At 40.7% G+C, this 20,187-nt stretch overlaps 2 protein-coding genes across 49 annotated transcripts in view; both read right to left on the bottom strand.

Moving 5' to 3' along the window:
• The window catches only part of SYNJ1 (synaptojanin 1), a 102,326-nt gene extending 90,261 nt beyond the window's left edge, over positions 1-12,065 (bottom strand). For 19 of the 44 annotated variants that reach the window (XM_045389255.3, XM_045389257.3, XM_045389244.3 and 16 more), the window contains exons 1-2: positions 11,706-11,827; positions 10,532-10,677 (exon numbers count right to left, since the gene is read on the bottom strand). In XM_045389255.3, coding sequence (XP_045245190.2) covers positions 10,532-10,677; positions 11,706-11,800 — 241 coding nt within the window. In that variant the 5' untranslated portion in view covers positions 11,801-11,827. Of the gene's footprint in view, positions 1-10,531; positions 10,745-10,965 lie in introns of those variants that run through there. The other 25 variants (XM_074034106.1, XM_074034109.1, XM_074034128.1 and 22 more) reach the window with 7 other exon arrangements.
• A 5,511-nt stretch (positions 12,066-17,576) lies between these two features.
• Positions 17,577-20,187, bottom strand: part of PAXBP1 (PAX3 and PAX7 binding protein 1) — a 37,897-nt gene continuing 35,286 nt past the window's right edge. For all 5 annotated transcript variants that reach the window (XR_012432054.1, XR_012432055.1, XR_012432052.1 and 2 more), the window contains one exon: positions 17,577-18,738. Coding sequence is in view for 2 of the 5 variants with exons in the window: in XM_005548817.5 (XP_005548874.1) it covers positions 18,621-18,738 (118 nt within the window). In the remaining 3 variants the exon portion in view is untranslated. The remainder of the gene's footprint in view (positions 18,739-20,187) is intronic.

Here is a 20,187-nt window from a genome sequence, read left to right as displayed (position 1 = left end):
CTAGCCCATTCCATTCTTCATTGCTTCTTTCACTTTGTATGCTTCTTTCAAAATTTCACTGAATCAGACTTTATAATCTCAAAAGTTTTGAAAATGTTATATTGGATGCTAAGAAAGGTAATACTACAATATTAAACTAGTAATCATTATAATTAGCTCATATTTTTTCAACCTTCGAATGTCTGAAAAGTCTTTATCTTCATTTGTGGTTGGGTACAAAACTCTAGGTGGATGGTTTGGTTTGGTTTCTTCCTTCCAGTACTTTAAAGATGTTCCCAATGTCCTCTGGCTTGGATTGCCTGTAAAGAAAAGTCTACTATCATTCTTATCTTCACTCTTCTTCTGTACATGTGTGTCTTTTCTTCCTTGGGCTAATTTTAAGATCTTCTCTGTATCACTGGTAAACAGTAATTTGATCATGTATTTGGGTATAGTGTTCTGCTTTGTGTTCATTTAGCTTCTTGGATATGTGGATTCATAGCTTTCATCAAATTTGCTAAATTGCCAGCTATTATTTCTTCAAGTATTTTTCTTCCCTACCACCTTCTTTCTGGGATCCACATATTCATGTACATTGGGTCACTGGAAGTCATCCTGCAGTTCACCGATGCTCTGTGTATTTATTTATTTCAGCCTTTTTTCTCTCCATATTTTATTTTGGACAGTTTCTATTACTATGTCTTCAAGTTTGCCAATCATTTCTTCTGCAATGTCTAATACAGTAATCCCTATCACATCTAGAAGTCTAATTTGGGTCTTTCACTTTTTTTTTTTTTTTTTTGAGAGATGGAGTCTTGCTCTATTGCCCAGAGCATGCAATGGCATGCTCTTGGCTCACTGCAACCGCCACCTCCTGGGTTCAAGTAATTCTCCTGCCTCAGTCTCTCGAGTAGCTGGGATTACAGGCGCCTGCCCCCACGCCCAGCTAATTTTGTATTTTTAGTAGAGATAGGGTTTGACCACCTTGGCCAGGCTGGTCTTGAACTCCTGACCTCAGGTGATCCACCCACCTCGGCCTCCCAAAGTGCTGGGATTAACAGTGTAAGTCACCACACCTGGCCTCTTTCACATTTTTCATATCTCTTCTTAACAGGCTCATATTTTCCTCTACTTGTTGAGTATATGGAGTATATTTCTAATAGCTGTTTTAATGTCCTTATCTATTACAGCATCTGTTTCTACATTTGACTTTGCTCCTTATGAGGTGTATTTTCCTATATTCCTATAAATATTCTTAAACTTCATTCTGGGATACAGTTATTTGGAAATTAAGTTACTTGGAAACAGTGTCATTCCTTTGGGTCTTGCTTTGAAGCTTTGTTAGGGAGGGCTGGAGTGGAATTTAGTCTAGGACTACTTTGCCCCTTTACTGAAGCAGTATACCCTTTTCAGTTCTCAACCCAATTCTCCATGCAAGACTTCTCCACTCTGGTTGTTAAACATGAACTATTCCTAGCCCTGTGTGCGCTCCAGAAATTTTTCTGCCTAATCCTTTTTGGTGATTCTTTCCCTGCCTCAAATGGTTTCCTTACACACTGGCACCGATCAGCACTCAGCTGAAGTCTCAAGCGGAGTCCTCCACAGATCTCTGGAGCTCTTTGTGCAACTGTCTCATCTCTAGCACACAGCCCTGAGATTCTGGCTGCCTTGGTCTCCCCATATTCCCTACTCAGGAATCCTGTCAAGCTTTGTTTGAGTGACTCTGCTGCTGCTGTGGCCTGGAAGCTCTCCAGGCAGTAAGCTGGAGCATTCATAAAGCCCACCTCACTTGGTTCCCTTCTCTCGGGGGTCAGCATCTTATGCTGCCTTTTGTTCAAGGTCTGCAAATCATTCCATGTATTTTGTTCATTTTGTTGTTGTTAATTAAGGTAGGAGGGTAAATCTAGTTCTTGTTACTCCACTGTGGTCAGAAGCTCCTGTTACAGTCCTGAGTTACTTACATTTTATAGGACAAGTTAGAACATCTGATAGACATGAGATGACGCAATAAAAAGTCACAGAGTTTTTACTATTCAGTGAGAGTGGAAGTTCTGCCTTTCCTTTTTATTTTCTCATAGAAAAGTTAAGTGGTGAAGAAATGAAAGTACTTAACTAACTACCGGTTTGGCCCTAGGTTAATCCTACTACCAACCCAGAATTAAAAAGTTCAGTTGATTTTCTTTTTAAAGAGTTGACATTTAAGTTACTTTCTATTAAATATGTACATTCCTCAGACTACAGGGGCACATAAGAAAAGAAATATGCACCTTCCAAAAGTATTTATAAAAAGAAAATGAATTTTTGCAACCCTAACATAAAGTGATATCCAACAAGTCTAAATTTCATGATTTCTCTGCTGAAAAAGTCAACTATAAAAAGTCACTTCTTCCCTCAACTTGCAAATTTTTCTTAAAAAGAGACAGGACACTGCAACTTATCTAAAGGGCAATCATGCTGACAGCATTTGGCAATTAAAAAAAAACAAACTATACACACTGTTTGGCATTACCACCTACTACATTTATCCAAAATTCTAGAACCTGACATTTAACTTGGCCCAGGAAAGAAACTTTGTTTTTAATGACTTTACTGTAAATTAAACCATACTTTCTCCTCTAATATACTAACATATTAATAGTTTGTAGGGAAAAACACAAGTGTACAGTTCCCTCATTAGAAAATGCTACCAATTACACCCTTAACCTTAACGCCTTCCCTTCTTTTCACGCTTCATTCCCCACCCCTGAAAATAATAGCCACACAATATACAGTAATACAATAGCTTCACAACGGCACAAACAATAATTACAGTAAAAAAATTAAATGGTAGGACTATGTCATTACAGCAGTTATCTTTCCATTCCTCAGTTTCCAAATCTCTGAAACACGGATAAAAGCACAATCTGAACTGAATGAAAAAAATTGTGTCAAATGCCACATCTCCTAAACTCTGTGCTAAGATGCCCCACAGCACTATAGCAAACTCCCAGGAAAGCTGCATATTTTAAACAGAAGGAAACACTGAGATTCTCAACACATGCTGGAAACCAGCCAAACTATTAACCTGAGGTGCTTCAGAGTTGTCATATTAGATTGCAGTGCATTCCTTGGATGATATATATTAGTGAAACTGGGTTTTTGCTGGCTGCTGTGATAAAAGCAAGTGTCACCTGAAAATCAACGTGGAACAGGAAATGAGGATGGCAGTGTTCAATCTGTTCCAAGGTTTGAAAGCTATTCAGGCTGGGAGCAGTGGCTCATGCCTGTAATCCCAGAACTTTGGGAAGCCATGGTGGGCAGATCACCTGAGGTCAGGAGTTCAAGACCAGCCTGGCCAACATGGTGAAACCCCATCTCTACTAAAAATACAAAAATTAGCCAGGCGTGGTAGCAGGTGCCTGTAATCCCAGCTACTCAAGAGGCTGAGGCAGGAGAATTGCTTGAACCCAGAGGCAGAGGGTGCAATGAGCTGAGACCGTGCCATTGCACTCCAGCCTGGGTGACAAGAGTAAAACTCCACCTTAAAAAAAAAAAAAGAAAAAAGAAAAAAAGAAAAGCTATTCAGCGCTCAGTGCTCAACAAGCACACACATCTCATTAGTAAACTGTGGTTATTTATGAAGAAAATAAATTTTCTACTTTTTTCTGCATTTTTTTTTTTTGAACAGCTATAAAAGTTGTTGGGACACACATATTTATTGGACCTAACTATTTAATAAACAGAACTATTAAGTATTGTCTGTGGCAGAGGGGTGTTGTGAAAAACTTAACGAGGCCAGGCGCAGTGGCTCACACCTGTAATCCCAGGACTTTGGAAGGCCGAGGCAGGCGGATCACCTGAGGTCAGGAGTTCAAGACCAGCCTGACCAACATGGAGAAACCCCGTCTCTACTAAAAATTCAAAATTTGCCGGGCGTGGTGCCACATGCCTGTAATCCCAGCTACTTGCGAGGCTGAAGCAGGAGAACTGCTTGAACCCGGGAAGCAGAGGTTGTGGTGAGCCGAGATCACACCACTGCACTCCAGCCTGGGCAACAAGAGCGAAAGTCTCTTGAAAAAAAAAAAAAACTTAATGAGATAATAAGGTCACCATAAAACAATGAAGTTTAAAAACCTCTGGCTTAATGTTGTGACTGGCAGAATAAGCTTCCAGTAAGTGGTAGCCATTATCATTTCACTATGATTAGTCCTTTAACTATGCAGTTTTATAGAAAAGAGAGGATTATTTCGAATTCTGTAATAAAGATCTCAGAATATTATCCTATAGTATTATGACTTATATTTAGTATTATATCTAGTATTATGACTTACATTGTAAGAAAAAATTAGGTAGACAAAGAATCTCATATGGACAACCTGGAGGAAAACCAGGTCCAGTGATATGGCCTTGCTATTTATAAAATGCATGATTTGAGTCCTAATCTGACTCAAATTATGCTACTTGAAAAGTCTGAAAATAATTTTACCACTAGACAGATAAAAGCAATTCATCCTTACTCCCATGTTAGCATGTAATATGGAAAAGAGCAAAAGTTTTAATTTTAAGAGTTAGGAATCCATGGCGTCACCTCACATCCCCATCTTTTACGTGACTTCTGTTTTTACAGTTATCCTCCATTTCCCATATGGTGACCTTTTCTTTACTCCATCTTCTATTTAGGACATAATTATGAAATGAATCATTCACTTTATTGAAGCCTGAGATGGGCTGTAGAACACTGAGACTGTAAATGTAACGCATGTATGTCGGACTGATGGCTTGTCCTTCTCCTGTGACAGTCTTTGTGTATGCGTGTGTAAACTGCAGAAAGACTAAGAATAATGAATTGTACACAAAGCTGAGAGACATCTTTTATCTCTTAATAAACTGTTTCCAGGAAAAAAATATGTACCTATTTATAACTTGCTAACCATCACACAAGCCGCTTAAACTGGTAGATGCAGCAAACTAGTCACAGAGCTCACCTGCTACACTGACCCACTATTCCAAAGACATCAAACTGCAATTTAATCAAACATTTGCTGTACAAATACTTTTCAAAACTGAGTAATGCTAAAAATGGGTACACTACTAAAAAACATATTAACTGTTATCTAAGGGTAAGAACTTTTTAGAAGGTGTTTTAAATAAATAAATGCAACAGAAGAAATAAATAATGAAATTATTTTCTATTTTAAACAGGTAACTTTGAGGGCCTGGCATGGTGGCTCACATCTATATTCTCAGCACTTTGGGAAGCTGAGGTGGGTGGATCATGAGGTCAGGAGTTCGAGACCAGCCTGGCCAACATGGTGAAACCCCGTCTCTACTAAAAATACAGAAAAATTAGCCAGGTGTGGTGGCGGACGACTGTGGTCCCAGCTACTTGGGAGGCTGAGGCAGGAGAACTGCTTGAACCCAGGAGGTGGAGGCTGCAGTGAGCCGAGATAGCACTACTGCACTCCAGTTTGGGTGACAGAGCAAGACTCCATCTTGGGGGAAAAAAAAAAGTAATTTTGAAACAAATTAATAGTACTTATAGAAATAATAAATAACATTTATCACAGACATTTCAAATTGGCATTTCAGAAGAACCTTAATAATCTGGGTAATAGTTATTTCCAATAGAATTTGTCAATAACAAATCTAAATAATGTGTAATATATGTCTTTTATATCAGCAGTTCAGTCAGATAACAATTCTTAAAAATATAGGAAATAGGCCAGGCGCGATGGCTCATGCCTGTAATGCCAGCACTTTGGGAGGCCAAGGTGGGCGGATCACCTGAGGTCGGGAGTTCAAGACCAGTCTGACCAACATGGAGAAATCCTGTCTCAACTAAAAATACAAAATTAGCTGGGTATAGTGGTGCATGCCTGTAATCCCAGCTAAGTACTTGGGAGGCTGAGGCAAGAGAATCACTTGAACCCGGGAGGCGGAGGTCGCGATGAGCCAAGATCGCGCCATTGCACTCCAGCCTGGGCAATAAGAATGAAACTCCATCTCAAAGAAAAAAAAAAATACTCCATCTCAAAGAAAAAATAAATGTTATATATATATGTGTGTGTGTGTGTGTGTATGTATGTATCTATGTATGTATATGAAATAAGTGTTATAGGCTGGGCTTGGTGGCTCATGCCTATAATCCCAGCAATTTGGGAGGCCAAGGCAGGTGGATCACTTGAGTTCAGGAGTTCAGATCAGCCTGGCCAACATGGTGAAGCCTCATCTCTACTAAAAATACAAAACTTAGCTGGGCATGGTGGTGTGCACCTGTAGTCCCAGCTACTCAGTAAGCTGAGACACGAGAATCACTTGAACCCAGGAGGCGGAGGTTGTAGCGCACTGAGATCATAACACTGCACTCCAGCCTCAGCGACAGAGCAAGACTCTGCTCAAACAACAACAACAACAACAACAAAAATATACAGAAAAATACCTCATATTTTCAAACATAATAACTGCATGTTTATCAACTTTGTAATCTAGGTTAGTCTTTCCCTTACTGTCATTCATTTAATAATCACATTTTCTTCAAGTATGAGTAAAACACTACACTAAGCACTAAGACTGCAAATATTACTAAGACACACGGGCCTTTTCCTCAAGAAGCGTGGCATCCAGACACAGAACCTGAGCACATTTCCCCATGATATGAAGGCACTATACTCAAAGTGCTACAAGAATATTGGCACTTGGTTCAGCCTGAGAGTTTTAAGAAAACTACTTAGTAGCCCCACAAAAGACAACAGCATTAAAATTCTGGAAACATGGTTATTTTGGATGAAATCTGCAAGCCAAAAAAAAAAAAGCAATCCCCTAATCTATCACAGAAAGGCCTATATACACTTTGCTCAGAAATGAGCATCACTATCTAATTATATCAGAACATCCAGGGGGCTGGAGCCCAGACACCAGTATTTGTAAAAGCTGCCCAGGTGACTATAACACTGATAATGTCATAACATCATGACCGATTTAAGCTTCAATCCTATCAACATAAAGACAGTCTTGAGGCTGCATTAGTGAACACTCGGGTCCCTAAGGGGATCCATGGTCTGAGACTATTTTCATTGTATTTTTACTTGCAACCTTTTGGTATGTGCTAATAACATGAAAGATAAAGTTTCATGTTTGGTATCTCATGACACTTCAGCATAAGCCAAGAAAATTAAGTGATTGCTAATCCTCAACACTGTACGCTGATTAAAATGTCCGTTTAAAATTTACTCTTTAAAGTAAAGCCAGGGCAAGTAGAGACTTGAAATTAGAAACTTTGGGTACATAAAGACCAAGTCCTGCTAAGGTCACTTCCACCACCCATTTCCAAGAAAAACACCTACATATGAGCATTTAGACAGCAACAAAACCAGCACATAAGAAGTATGCGTCTTGGCTGGGAGCAGTGGCTCACACCTGTAATCCCAACACTTTGGGAGCCTGAGGCAGGTAGAGACCATGAACCCAGGAGTTTGAGATCAGCAGGGCAACATGGCGAAACCCCGTATCTACAAAAAATTACAAAAAAAAAAAAAATTATCTGGGCATAGTGGTGTGCGCCTATAGTCCCAGCTACTCAGGAGGCTGAGGCAGAAGGATCAACTGAGCCCGGGAGTTCCCGGGAGTTCAATTACAGTGAGCCGTGATCATGCCACTGCACTCCAGACTGGGTGACAGAACAAGATCCTGTCTCAAAAAATAAAAACGAAAACAAAGTATGCACCTTGTGATACAGAGTAAGTTCTAGAGAAATGAAGGGAAGGCAGAGATAAAGGTGAGCTGGAGTGATTGGGGCAGAGTCTTACGAAGGAAGAAGACCCGAGGAGGACCTCAGTGGGACTGACAGGCTCAGATTAGAGAAGCAGCACTCTAACAGTCTTGGAGGAAGAAGGTGTAAAAAGCAACAGTATAATGAAGCTGAAAAAAGCATGGTGCTTGGGAAGGCACTGAGGAAACACCAGATCTCCTTAAAGGAGATCAACACTGGACAAATAACAGGTTGAGGAAAATAAACTTAATCTTGGTGAAAAACAGGGTTACACTTTGCTTTACTATAAAAAATGATTTTAGGGCCAGGCACAGTGGCTCATGCCTGTAATCCCAGCACTTTGGGAGGCTGAGGCAGGCGAATCACCTAGGGTCAGGAGTTCAAGACCAGCCTGGCCCATGGTGAAACCCAGTCTCTACTAAAAATACAAAAATTAGCTAGGCGTGGTGGCGCATGCCTGTAATTCCAGCTACTTGGGAGGCTGAGGTGGGAGAACCACTTGAACCCAGGAAGCGGAGGTTGCAGTGAGCCGAGATCACGCCACTGTGCTCCAGCCTGGGCAACAGAGTGAGACCCTGTCTCAAAAAATAAACAAACAAAACATGATTTTAGAAGATTCTACAGGTAGATGAATATGCAGAATGCACTGAAATTCAGGGAGCTGGGATTTTTGAAGATGAAGAGAACACACTGATATTTTCCAAGCACAGCTTCTGAATACAATAGGTATTTTTAAAGTGTGAAGATTTTAAAAGTGAACACTGTACAGCACAATACAAACCTTGGTATCACTCCAAAATGAAGGCCAAATTAATTTTAAAAGTCAAATGACTTAAGAAAGTATTACTGTAAAGTTTATAGTAGGAAAGATAATGACATTCCAAGAGATTAGACATCCATTTATGTTAGCTTTATAGAAAGAGGCAATATTCCAACATTTTTTTTTCTGAATTACTCACATAGTCTAAATCTAATGCAAACAGAATAGTTTAGACAATATTTTAATATTCATTCTCCTTAGAATGCACATTAATGCCAAAATAAATGTTTTAGGGCCTTTTGGCATAAACAAACCATTATTTGGCATAAAAGATGGCTGCTGGAGGTTTTGGAAATATGATTATTCGTAGGTTTCCTAACATTGGAGTAAAGTATAGCAATAATTCTAAAAACTATAAGTAATACACAGTTTGCAGCTGAAAATGGGACTTGCTGTTATGAGTAATCATAAAGACACATTTAGAATTTATACAAGATTAGTAAGTCAGGTAATGTCATCAAAAAACACAAGCAGCTGAAAAATGCTTCCCATAGGAAAGCAAACATTCGCCCCCCCGCCAAATATTTTTATTAAGAATTCATCAGTATAAGAATTACACTTGTATAAAAATATATGCAATGGAAATTAATACTGTACTAAGGTACAGTTTGATTTAAATCCAAAAAACAACTTGAAGTAATTACGCCCATACTGATTGAGTATAGTCAATATTATTTATACTTATTTCTTAGACCTAGAGCCCCTTCTCCTTCATTCAAAAACTTATGTACCAAATATATATTTCTTATACACTGTTCTTTGCTTCTTTTCGTTATGTCACTATCTTTTTCCCCATCAGATGCAATTGTACTATTTTAGTCAAGTTAACACTTTAACTGACATTAATACTCTATATGCAAACAGTGTGGTCTTAAGCTCTTCATTTACTGAGGCTGGAGAAAGCTTAGTAGTTTAAGATATTTAAGGGCTTATATTTGTAAGTATGCCTTTCAAACACTATTTTTAATTTATAAGGATATAATCAGTAACTAAACTAATCCTAACACTAGGATTATCTGCCTAATTCATATATATATAATCATATACTTTTTTTTTCTTTTTAATTTTTGAAACAGGGTCTCACTGTGATGCCCAAGCTGGAGGGCAGCGGCGAGATCAAGGCCCACTGCAGTCTGGACCTTCCAGACTCAATCAATCCGCCCAACTCAGCCTCCTGAGTAGCCCGGACTAAAGGTGCACACGACGAGACCGGACTAATTTTTGTATTTTTTGTACAGAAAGGGTTTCACCACGCTGCCAAGACTGGTCTCAAACTCCCTGCCTCAAGCGATCTGTCCCCCTTGGCCTCCTAAAGTGCTAGGACTACAGGCATGAGCCTCCACACCTGGCATATCTTACATTAAGAAAGAAACATAGTATTCAAATTAATTTTAATTTCATCCATCTGCCCCTAAAATAACTCAGATCTTACTAATATATTTTTATTGTGGTACAATAGTCCTTTTCTTTAAATTAGACTATCAAAATACTTTTTAAAATAATACAAAATCAATCATGAATCTCACATGAAAATCTAGAGGTTGTTTACAATTTCCTTAATGAAAACATAACGGCCATAACATAAATACTCCAACAATATTGGATAACATTAGATAATACCTACTACTATAACTGACCTACCAGTAAATATGTCAAGCAAGACATCGTATGGGTTTATGTGATCTATGATACAAACTGCAACAATATTTCTTTGGAAAAAAAATTTACTTTTAGAAGCAGCAGCAGAACCCAAGAAAGCAAAATCCTGCACCAAAACTGGCATCGTCCTGCACCCCCCCTCAACAAAAACCTGTTAACAAAAAGTTTACAGGAAAATAAGTTTGATTAAAAGGAAATACAAGCATAATCTGCTAGAGGAAATACAGTGAAAGGGTTGTTGGGCTCTTTTCTAAAAATGGTTGCATCTGAATTATTTCAAATCAAAGCAGAGACCATGATAAATTGGGCTCTAACAGATGACTTACAGAGCACAGCGACGGCCCCAGACTCGAACATGAGACATTCTTCCTTATGCCTAGTTTCCACTATGAGGCTGAAAGGTGGGGGATCCAATTTGTGATAGATCCGGAATCCTTTACTGAACGCCATTCTCCTTTCTTCGGAGGCAGCCCTGTGGAAACCAAGCAAAGCAAAGCAAATGAAGCTGATGTTTCCTTCTGCAGCAAGGACTGCAAAGCATCCAAAAGTCCCTCCCTGCCAGGTTTTGATGGGGGGTTGGGGTGGGGAAAAAACAGACAGCTCAGGGAGAAAATGGCTTATTCCAAAAGATAAGTCGTCACTTAATTTTACCAAAAAGCAAGAGGAAAAGCTACCAATTCTCATACCAAGGCAAGACAAGGTTTTAGCACTGTAAGTCCATCAACGGTTTGGTTGAGTTTCCCGTTTAATTTATGCTTACTGAAAGGAAAAATTTTGAGCGTATTTCGTTCGGAGTTGTTTATCAGCTTCCTGCTTCAAGATCTGTCACTACGTTGAAAGGGAACCGATTTGGAAACTTCAAGCAGTTCCTTCGAGGGGAAAGGAGCGGAGGTGGGAGGGAAGGGTGACAAGGCTGGTTCAAAGCTCCTTAGGGGGCAGGAGGAGGAAAAGGATTATTCTACGCGACAGGCTCTCCCGGGGGTGGCGACGAAGGGCAAGGGAAACAGCACAGGTTACCACCGCCTCCCCTGCCCCGGGCTACCGTCGGCTCGGGGGACGGCAGGCGGGGCCGAAAAATACGAATGGCCACCCGGGAAGAGTCATGACTCGGGGCACCGACCCGACTGGGGCTCCTCGGGGTCCCGGGAAGTCGACTGCCCGGGAAAACGGCTCCTTCTCAGAGAGACTGAAGAGCCGAGAAGCCCAAACCCTCCATTTATGCGCCAGAAGAGATGACCCGGCGCCCAGGCGGATTCAGTTCGTTCCCGCGGGCAGGCTGACAGCCGCTGTCACCAGCCCCCAGCCTGACGCGGCGCCCTGCACACAACCCGTGGTCTCCTCACAACCGCGCCCGCTCTCCCGCACCCCGGCTGCTCGCGGTCGCCCCTCACCGCTCCCGCTGAGGCTGCGGAGGCAGAGGCTGGTCTTGGAGGCGTCCGCCCGCCCGGCTGCCGGTGGGTCTGGCCGCGGCCGCTCCCCGCCCCCCGCCGGCTTGCTCACCCCTTCCTCCGGCTCCTCCTCCTCCTTCTCCCGCAGCCGCCGCCACTGCCTCCAGAAGCGTCACTTCCGCTCCAGCAGGCCCATCTCTTCCGCATTGCGCCGCGGCAGCGGGCGGAAGATCCGCCCCTCACGAGGGAAGGGGCGGGGCGTCAGGAGAGAGATCACGCCCACTCTGCGCCTACCGGCCAGGCCGGGCACCAGCGGGCGGCCCCAGCCTCAGTCTCCAGCGATCTTCGCCTCCTGCGGCCGCCCCCAGGCCGAGCTGCGATCCCACCGCCGGGGGTGCAAGGAGAGTGAAGATCCGGCCTCCTTGGTCCCTTTGCGTGGGCTCTTCAGAGCGTGAGCGCCGGGGAGGGACTCAGGAGAAAAGCTTGGGGGGCTGCGTATTGCTGCTCCCCAAGCTGGGCGTCAGGACCACCCCCTGCCGCCCCCACCGGCCTGACGGGAGAGGAGGGAGGGCTCGGTATGGTCGGCTCGCCTAGCCAACTAGGTGGCGCCTGAAGAGCTGTCCATGGTGTCGACAGCCCAGCAAATGGCACCGAGTTCCTAGTCTGAGTGTCGGGGTAGGTAGCAGAAGAAAAACTAATGCCTGCTCTGGGACAGTTCTGTTCGGTGCCTTTTCTTGTGTGTTCTGGAGCTCACAGGGTGCTATCGAAGAGTGTTCAGGTGTATACGATGGAGAGTAGGAAGTCACAAACCAGGATCTCAAGGCTGAGTCCAACAAAACATGGCTGTAGGGAGGCCACTACAGCTGTGGTTGTCACTGATGGATGAATAGCTTTTGCCAACTGTGGAATTTAGTGACTAAAGGCACCTGACCCTTTTATCGCATCCTCATTTTTCAACAAATCGTGCTTCCTGGCTAATATCAGCGTGTCCCATAGATTTATTTCTGCTTCCATTGAATAGACCTAATAAGTATGAGAATGAAGTCAAAGCCAACAGGGCAGAAAGGAATTGAAAACCTGAAGAACCCAGCACTCAAACTGTCTCCACTTGCCTTTGCTCTTTGTTTACCTCTTCTCCTTCTGGTTTTTAACAGCCAAAGCAGAATTTAAATTTGGTTATGTTGCAAAAATCATTTCCCTCTTCAGGCCCTGTCATGTGACTTGATTTTTTCATCCATTTTAGAGAAGCTGCACCCACCCTGGTTTCAGGACACGGAACTAAATTTATTAGAAAAGAAGCCACTTCAAGTCATGAAGGAGAAATACAAAGATTCTTGGATTTCGTTGTAAGAACTAGAGGGGGTTTCTATCTCAGTACTGTCTCAGAAAAAAAACTGTCGATATCATATGCGTTGCTTGAGAGGTACCTTTTATGACAACTGAAATCACTCAGTTTCAAGAGGAGTTGGGGACTGGAACCAAACTAACTTACTCCAAAGCCCAAAATCTTTTCCACCATGCCTGTGTGTCTGTAAGGCTACACTAGAAACGCATCCTTTCTTACAGTGTGAAGCATGGGTACTAAGCTCTTTTAGGAACAGGTGTTCTGCGTATTCCTGGTTCCTTTTTATTTGGAACTAAGGAGATTTAGGTCAAAATTTCTGGGTTGTGGGTTGGAATTCCTGCTTCTTTCTTCAAATTAAACTGGGGGGTAGCAAGACTCTTATTCCTAGATTGTTAGACAGCCAAAGCTTTTCCACATCTCATTTTAGTCATGAAAAGACATGCCCAGAGTTTGAAAAACATAAAGGCAATTTGACTAGTGGCTTGACTGGTTCTATCTTCTTTTTCTCGTCCCTCTTTCCTATTTATACTTCTACTTTTGTTACAGCATTTGACAATAGCTGGAAAAATTTTCACTGACCTTGAAATGTCTTTGGGGTAGGGTGACTTAAAATATAGGTTAAGTGGCATACACAGATTTCTTAGTGAGATCCTAAGGGCCTACAGAGACAGGCTGACACCAACTCAACCCTTGAAACTGAGCAATGAAGAGCCTGTGGGAGGCTAAAAAATGCTGCTTCAAAAAGATGTCCTTGTCTGTGAATGTTAATTTAGGTTAATTTGCAGATTTGATTAAGGGTCTTGAGATTATTTTGGATTATCCAGGTGGGCTCTAGGGCCCTAGATGCAATCACAAGTGTCCTTATAACAGGGAGGCAGAGGAAAATTAAACATGCACACACGAGAGAGAGAGAGAGAGAGAGAGAGAGAGAGAGAGAGAGAGAGAGAGAGAGAAAGAGAAAGAGAAAGAAAGTAATATGAAGACAGCAGCAGAGATTGGAGCTTGGCAATAGCCAAGCTATGTCAGCAGCCGTCAGAAGTTGGAAGAAGCAAGGAAGGATTTGAGCCTAGAGCCTTCGGAAAGAGCATGGCCCTGTTGATTCTGGCCTCCAGAACTGTGAGAAAATACATTTTTGTTGTTTTAAACCACCCAGTTTGTGGTAATTTGTAACACCAGCTACAAGAAATCAACACAAGGCTGATGTGACTTTCCATCAGGAGAGAGACAGCCCCAGGTAGGTGTTTCAGATATCACATCCAATAGAACAAATTAAAGACAAACACCCTAAATTTTCAATGTTGATTTGTGAGCAAGTTATTTCTCCTATGGGTAACTCTCGTTGAAATATGCAATTCATTATGTGGAAACATGGAATTGTTATTTCCATAGGTTTAAAAAAAAAACCTCACATAGTGGCAACATATGGCCCAACCTAATAGTATGTCCCAGGCAGACTATACAAGAATTTACGTATTTACAGATGATTAATGATAATCCCAAATAATCACATTAAAAAACTATATCAAGTGCATGGCTATAAATTTTGACAGGTGATTACTATGTGAATTAGTAGTAGTACCTGCTTTTCTCTTTTGTCTGGCTTTTTTTTTTTTTTGTCAAAAATGCTAGACAACATGGAAAATCAGGGAAATAGTCACAATCTGATTCAGTAACCTTTAACAGCTTCTTCTCAGGTTACATAGGCTAACTTTTATATCAGGATCAGGATCTGCAGAGCAATTAGTATAGTGCTCTGCAGATCCTGGTCCTAATATAGTATAGTATAGCAGGATCTGCAGACCCTAGTTGTACCTGGCCATACTCCCCACCAATGACTGAGAAAGAAATGGCTCATTGTTCAAGAGAAAACAGTGGTCTTGAAAGACAACACAACAGTAGGTTACAAAGAGCATTAACTTTTTCTTTAAAGAAATTCAGTGTAACCAGTGAAGGATGAGATTTTAAATTAGAAAAATGGAAATCCTATGAATAAAAAACTAGTAAGCTCGAGAGCAGAATCACTGTGGGGGAAAAAAAAAACTGAAAAATAACTTGCAGGTACCATAGACAGGAAATTGCCACTAGAGCAAACAGGAAACTTGTGATAGATAAAAATGAAGTGTTTTCATTTGGAACAAGAGACCAACTGAAGAGAGATCAAGTGAAGGGGGTTTATTTTAATGACACACAAGGATTCTTGTGGAAATCAAAGTGCCGGAGCCAAAAACAGGGCTCAACCTTCAAGATTAGAGTTGTGTTCAAGGTGTTCAAGTTGACTCTGGGTCCCACAAAGCAACAGCAATTTCACTAAGGTTATGCGTAAAAGGTAAGCTTTCATGATCAAAATGTTTTTGCAAAGTAGCTTAGAATGGTTTCTGCAGTGTTTTGTCAAAACTTTTCTCATATATTTTCCTAAAGATATTTAACAAGATCCTAAGAAGTCATCTGCTAGGGATTCTCATTGTACTGAATGATTGTATCCTTTAAGCCTCTGGAGTTAGGACTCACAGGAACCCAGTACAAATTACCGGGGGCTAGAGTCCAGAAGCAGGCCAGGGGCCCGTCTACATTGCACTTCGATATCAATCCCATATAACAATATTCAGCCTGTGTTTGGGCAGTATGAAGCAGCCCTTAGCAGCTGTGAACCCCATATCCATGGACAGTTTCAGTTCTGGAGGGCAGTCTTCAAAACATTTATGAAAGTACAAGACCTCCCAAACATTCAGATATATTTAATTTTTCTTCCTACATGTAGTGCCAGTGTTTTTCTCGTTTTCATTTACTTGAAACAACAAATCAAATGTTTTGTCATAATCAGTGAATGGCAAGACTCCCTTTATTACACAGCTATTACCATGTTAGAGATAAGAAGAGCTCTTATAACCATAAACAACCACTACAATGTAGCAACTTACAGCTTCCTATTTTATATTGCAGCTCTGTAACATTTGACCATTTTTGTAAGGGTTTCATGATTTCAAGGACGATTATTAGCACTTTCCATTTTTGGCCAATTCTGGATGCTGGTAATGTTACCACTGCAGGCAACGATGGCTCTACTCAACTGAAGACCTCTTGTAGGCAATGTGGACCATATCTGCTTTCCTGCCTGAGAGATTAGCAAATTGGGTTTAGTGATCATGAAATTCTCTCAGATCTCATATTAGCAAGGAGACCCTGGTTGTACTTGTCAGGGCTGCCAGTTGGCCCTGCTGAAACTTTAGAACTGCACCAATGTCTAAGACTTTCATCCCTCCCTCCTTCCTTCACACAGGTGAAACCTGCCTGCCTGACAGCTTTCCCAGCCTCCTCCAGGCTCCCCTGTTTTCTCTTATACACATTCCCCCCCAGTAAACTTCTTGTACATTTAATGCCATCTCAGTGTCTGCTCCCAAGAGGACCCCAACTGACTCACTGGGGCATTTAACCTCCAATTCCTTTCCTCCCTTGGCTGAGATCTGTTCCAAGAAGTATCTCCAGGACACTCCAGCCTGTTGCACAGGCCAAAGAAAAGCCCTCAGGCAGAGGAGCAAGTACTTGCAAGAGGACACCAGTGGCAAGAACAGGGACATGGTGAGACATCAACATCATTGGCTACAGTAGTACTAGTCACTCTTGACTATGTTGTTTCAATAGTTTTCCTTCTCAAAAACATTTGTCACCTATTTTGGAGTTAATTCAGAGGACTGCTCCAAAAGAAAAAACTAAAAAGCAAAACCAGCTTTATTAAAATGGTTCTGGATTTATCTTTTGAGAATTCCTTTCATAAGAAATAATGTCCTTAAGCTATATCAGGAATAAAAATGTTCTGCTTGAGATAGAAAAACCATTGGTTTTATGTACCCTACATCAAATTCCTAGTGTGATGTTCAAACCCATTCCTGAAACCTATAGCCTGATAGATTTCATAGGATAAAAAGCCTGAGTTTAAGAGTTCTTAAAAGCAGAGTAATTCGTCTAATGGGTTTGGAAATAATATGCAGTTTAAGGCCTAAATGATCTGCATGTGATACATATACATGTTTATATGTTTTATTCTACTTAAAATGAGGAATAGGTGTTCTGACTTTAATTCTACTTAGTAGGCCAGTAAGGTGTAACAGAAAATTCATCCAGAATGAATACTGTTTTGGTTTGGCTGTTTCCCAACCCAGTCGCACCTTGAATTGTAATAATCCCCACATGTCAAGGGCAGGACCAGGTGGAGATAGCTGAATCATGGCAGGTGGTTTCTGCCATGCTGTTCTCCTGCTAGTGAGTTCTCATGAAATCTCATGGTTTTATAAGGGGCTTCCCCCTTCCCTCGACACTCATTCTTTCTGTTGCCACCCTGTGAAGATGTGCCTTTTGTCATGATTGTAAGTTTCCTGAGGCCTTCCCACCCATGCAGAACTGTGAGTCAATTAAACCACTTCATAAATTACCTAGTCTTGGGTATGTCCCTATAGCAGCCTGAGAATGAACTAATACAAAGATGTAGGGATAAGATAAAATTAACAGAGGAAAAAGAGTGCATGACACTGTTCTGCATATTATGTTCTGATCAAGGGTACACATGGGCCTGCTCATAGTCCCACTTTATTAGTCATTTGAAATGCTGCAAACTTAGTCATCAGGAAAATACAACAAAGGATATATTTAAAAATTAATTTAATGCTTGGCTAAAGCTTAATTACATATATAATTATCAAACGATAGTCCTTAATTTCCAAAAAATTCCTCTTTTGAAAATCACAGAATCAGAAAGCATAAACTTTAAAACAAGTTCTTTGAATATTTACAATGTGATATAAACATTATAGAAGACCATGGATATTAAATTGCCTGGGTGTGGCTAATCAGCAAGGCGTATTCTTTATTGCATATTTAACTCACATATGTGGGATTTTAAATATGACAGACTACTAAAATTCGAATGCATGTATGTGCAAGCTGGGCAGGGAGTAAAATCATGAATGAGACAGGACGGTCAGCCCAAAACCATGCAATTAGGTTGTGGGTTTATTATTCTCAAAAGTGAAATTTCTATGTTCCATTTGAAAGTATGTTGCATGTATCATTTAGCATTCACATTAAACCCACATTTGACTCTAACGCTGATTCAAGGAAAAAAGTTCAACATTCACTCAACGACTAAGTCCACAACTCAACTCTCAATGTTAAGGCAGCACAGCTACAGTGATAGCAACGCTAACCAAAAGGTAATGAACATTTAGTCACTTGCCAGCCCTTTTGTTACAACAGTGTAGTAATTTCCCTAAGACAATTTGCTACCGGATAATTTTCTGCTGTTAAAAGGCTTCCTCTGTAGAAAAACACCACAAATTTCCAGTGTGAAAGTAAATCCATGGTGGTATAAATATATATATGCATAATTACACAATTTACACTGCACACATCGTTTACAGGGGACAATTAACTGAGAGGGTTAATTTAAATGACCATACAAAATACTTCTGTAAACAAAGTATGATAGGCAGTAAACATTCATAGACTCCTAGAAATAATCTGAATTCCTTTCATTCTGAAGAAATATCATTTAAGGACACAGTATTGAATATAATGTTTTTTGTATTAAAACAAGAATCGCTATTTTACAGTTTAAGAAACTTTACATATATACAAAATTTACACATTGGGAATGGTAATCAAGCAAATAGGTTTTTCAGTCTCACAGATCTATTTTCCTTCAATCAAAGACTTAAATTCTTTCACATTGTGGTCACTTGCAACAGACATAGCATGATCCAAAGCTCGAACACTTGCAAGGAGTTTTACTATCTGTTTTATGTTTTCCCTAAAAGAAAAACATATAGCAGCATCTCATTAATTAGTACATCTAAGAGAAAATTTGCTACTGATTTCATGGCTATTTTAGAGCTTCTGCAATCAATTTTTCCAAGCACACATTTTCAAAGAAGGGAAACATATATACAAGCTACAGCACGTAGGAAAAAAAAAAAAAGCCTGGGCGCGGTGGCTCACACTTGTAATCCCAGCACTTTGGGAGGCTGATGCGTGTGGATCACCTGAGCTCAGGAGTTCAAGACCAGCCTGGCCAACATGGTGAAACCCCGTCTCTACTAAAATTAAAAAAAAGAAAAAAAAAGTTTACATTTATCCATATAAAACAAAACTTACATATGTTTAAATGACTAGCCCAGAGACAGGGGACCCATTTTTAAAAAAAACAAAATTCATTGAGATCAATGAGTTTCATTAATATTGCGAAAGAAAAGAAAGCAATCTGTTTTCAAACTACTTCAGAGGCCTGTCTCCCATTCCTTCTCAAACAAGAGTCCTGGCTCTTTCAGCATATACCTGGAACACAAAAGGTATTTGTGTCTTTTCATCACTAATCCATCAAGATCCAGCGTAATTTCCACTCCACCAAAATTCACTAAATAAAGTATAATCTGACTTTCCTTATCACCCCAGCTAGAAGGCATTCTGCTTTCTTATTAGGAAGTAATCCTCAAATTTTAGAACACATTAGAATTACCTAGAGAATTGCTGAAATGCAGATCATCCCTGGCCCCACCCCAAGAGTTCTATTCAGTAGGCCCACAGTGGGGCCTGAGAACTTGCAAGTCTATCAAGCTCCCAGTATCATGCTGATACTGCTGGTCTAGGGACCACACTTTAAGAATGACTGTTTTAACAGTTAGCTTAAACCACTCATAAGAAACAAGACATAATATGACATTAGTAATTGTCACATCTCTTCTATAGAATTGTAGTAAGCACCTATTAGGGAAGAATTAGAATTTGCAAAACTTGGCAACTCACGTGAAACCTGCTTTATATGCATTGCACAAAGCAGGTGCTTACATAGCTGTTAAAGTTCTTTTCTGTAGAAAAGTAAACACTATTTGTTAACTCCCAAACAGAAACACTGTTAAATGTATGTAAATCAAAGTTTAAAATGTGATAAAACTTATCTAGTAGAAAACAACACACTGAGAAAAAATGTTAGTGCCAACAAATAACAAAATGGCACACACTAAGAACAAAATCAAATCAACCAAAACCTGCCAAAGAATTTTACCATTAAAATCTTTTTTGTTGTTTTTTGAGATGGAGTCTTGCTCTTTCGCCAGGCTGGAGTACAGTGGCACAATCTCAGCTCACTACAACCTCTGCCTCCCAGGTTCAAGCAATTCCCCTGCCTCAGGCTCCGAAGTAGGGGGGACTACAGACATGCACCACCACGCCCACCTAATTTTTGTATTTTTAGTAGAAACGG

The sequence above is a fragment of the Macaca fascicularis genome, chromosome 3 (genome assembly GCF_037993035.2).
Source record: "Macaca fascicularis isolate 582-1 chromosome 3, T2T-MFA8v1.1".
NCBI classification, from domain to species: domain Eukaryota; kingdom Metazoa; phylum Chordata; class Mammalia; order Primates; family Cercopithecidae; genus Macaca; species Macaca fascicularis.
This window is presented reverse-complemented; position numbering and strand designations above follow the sequence as displayed.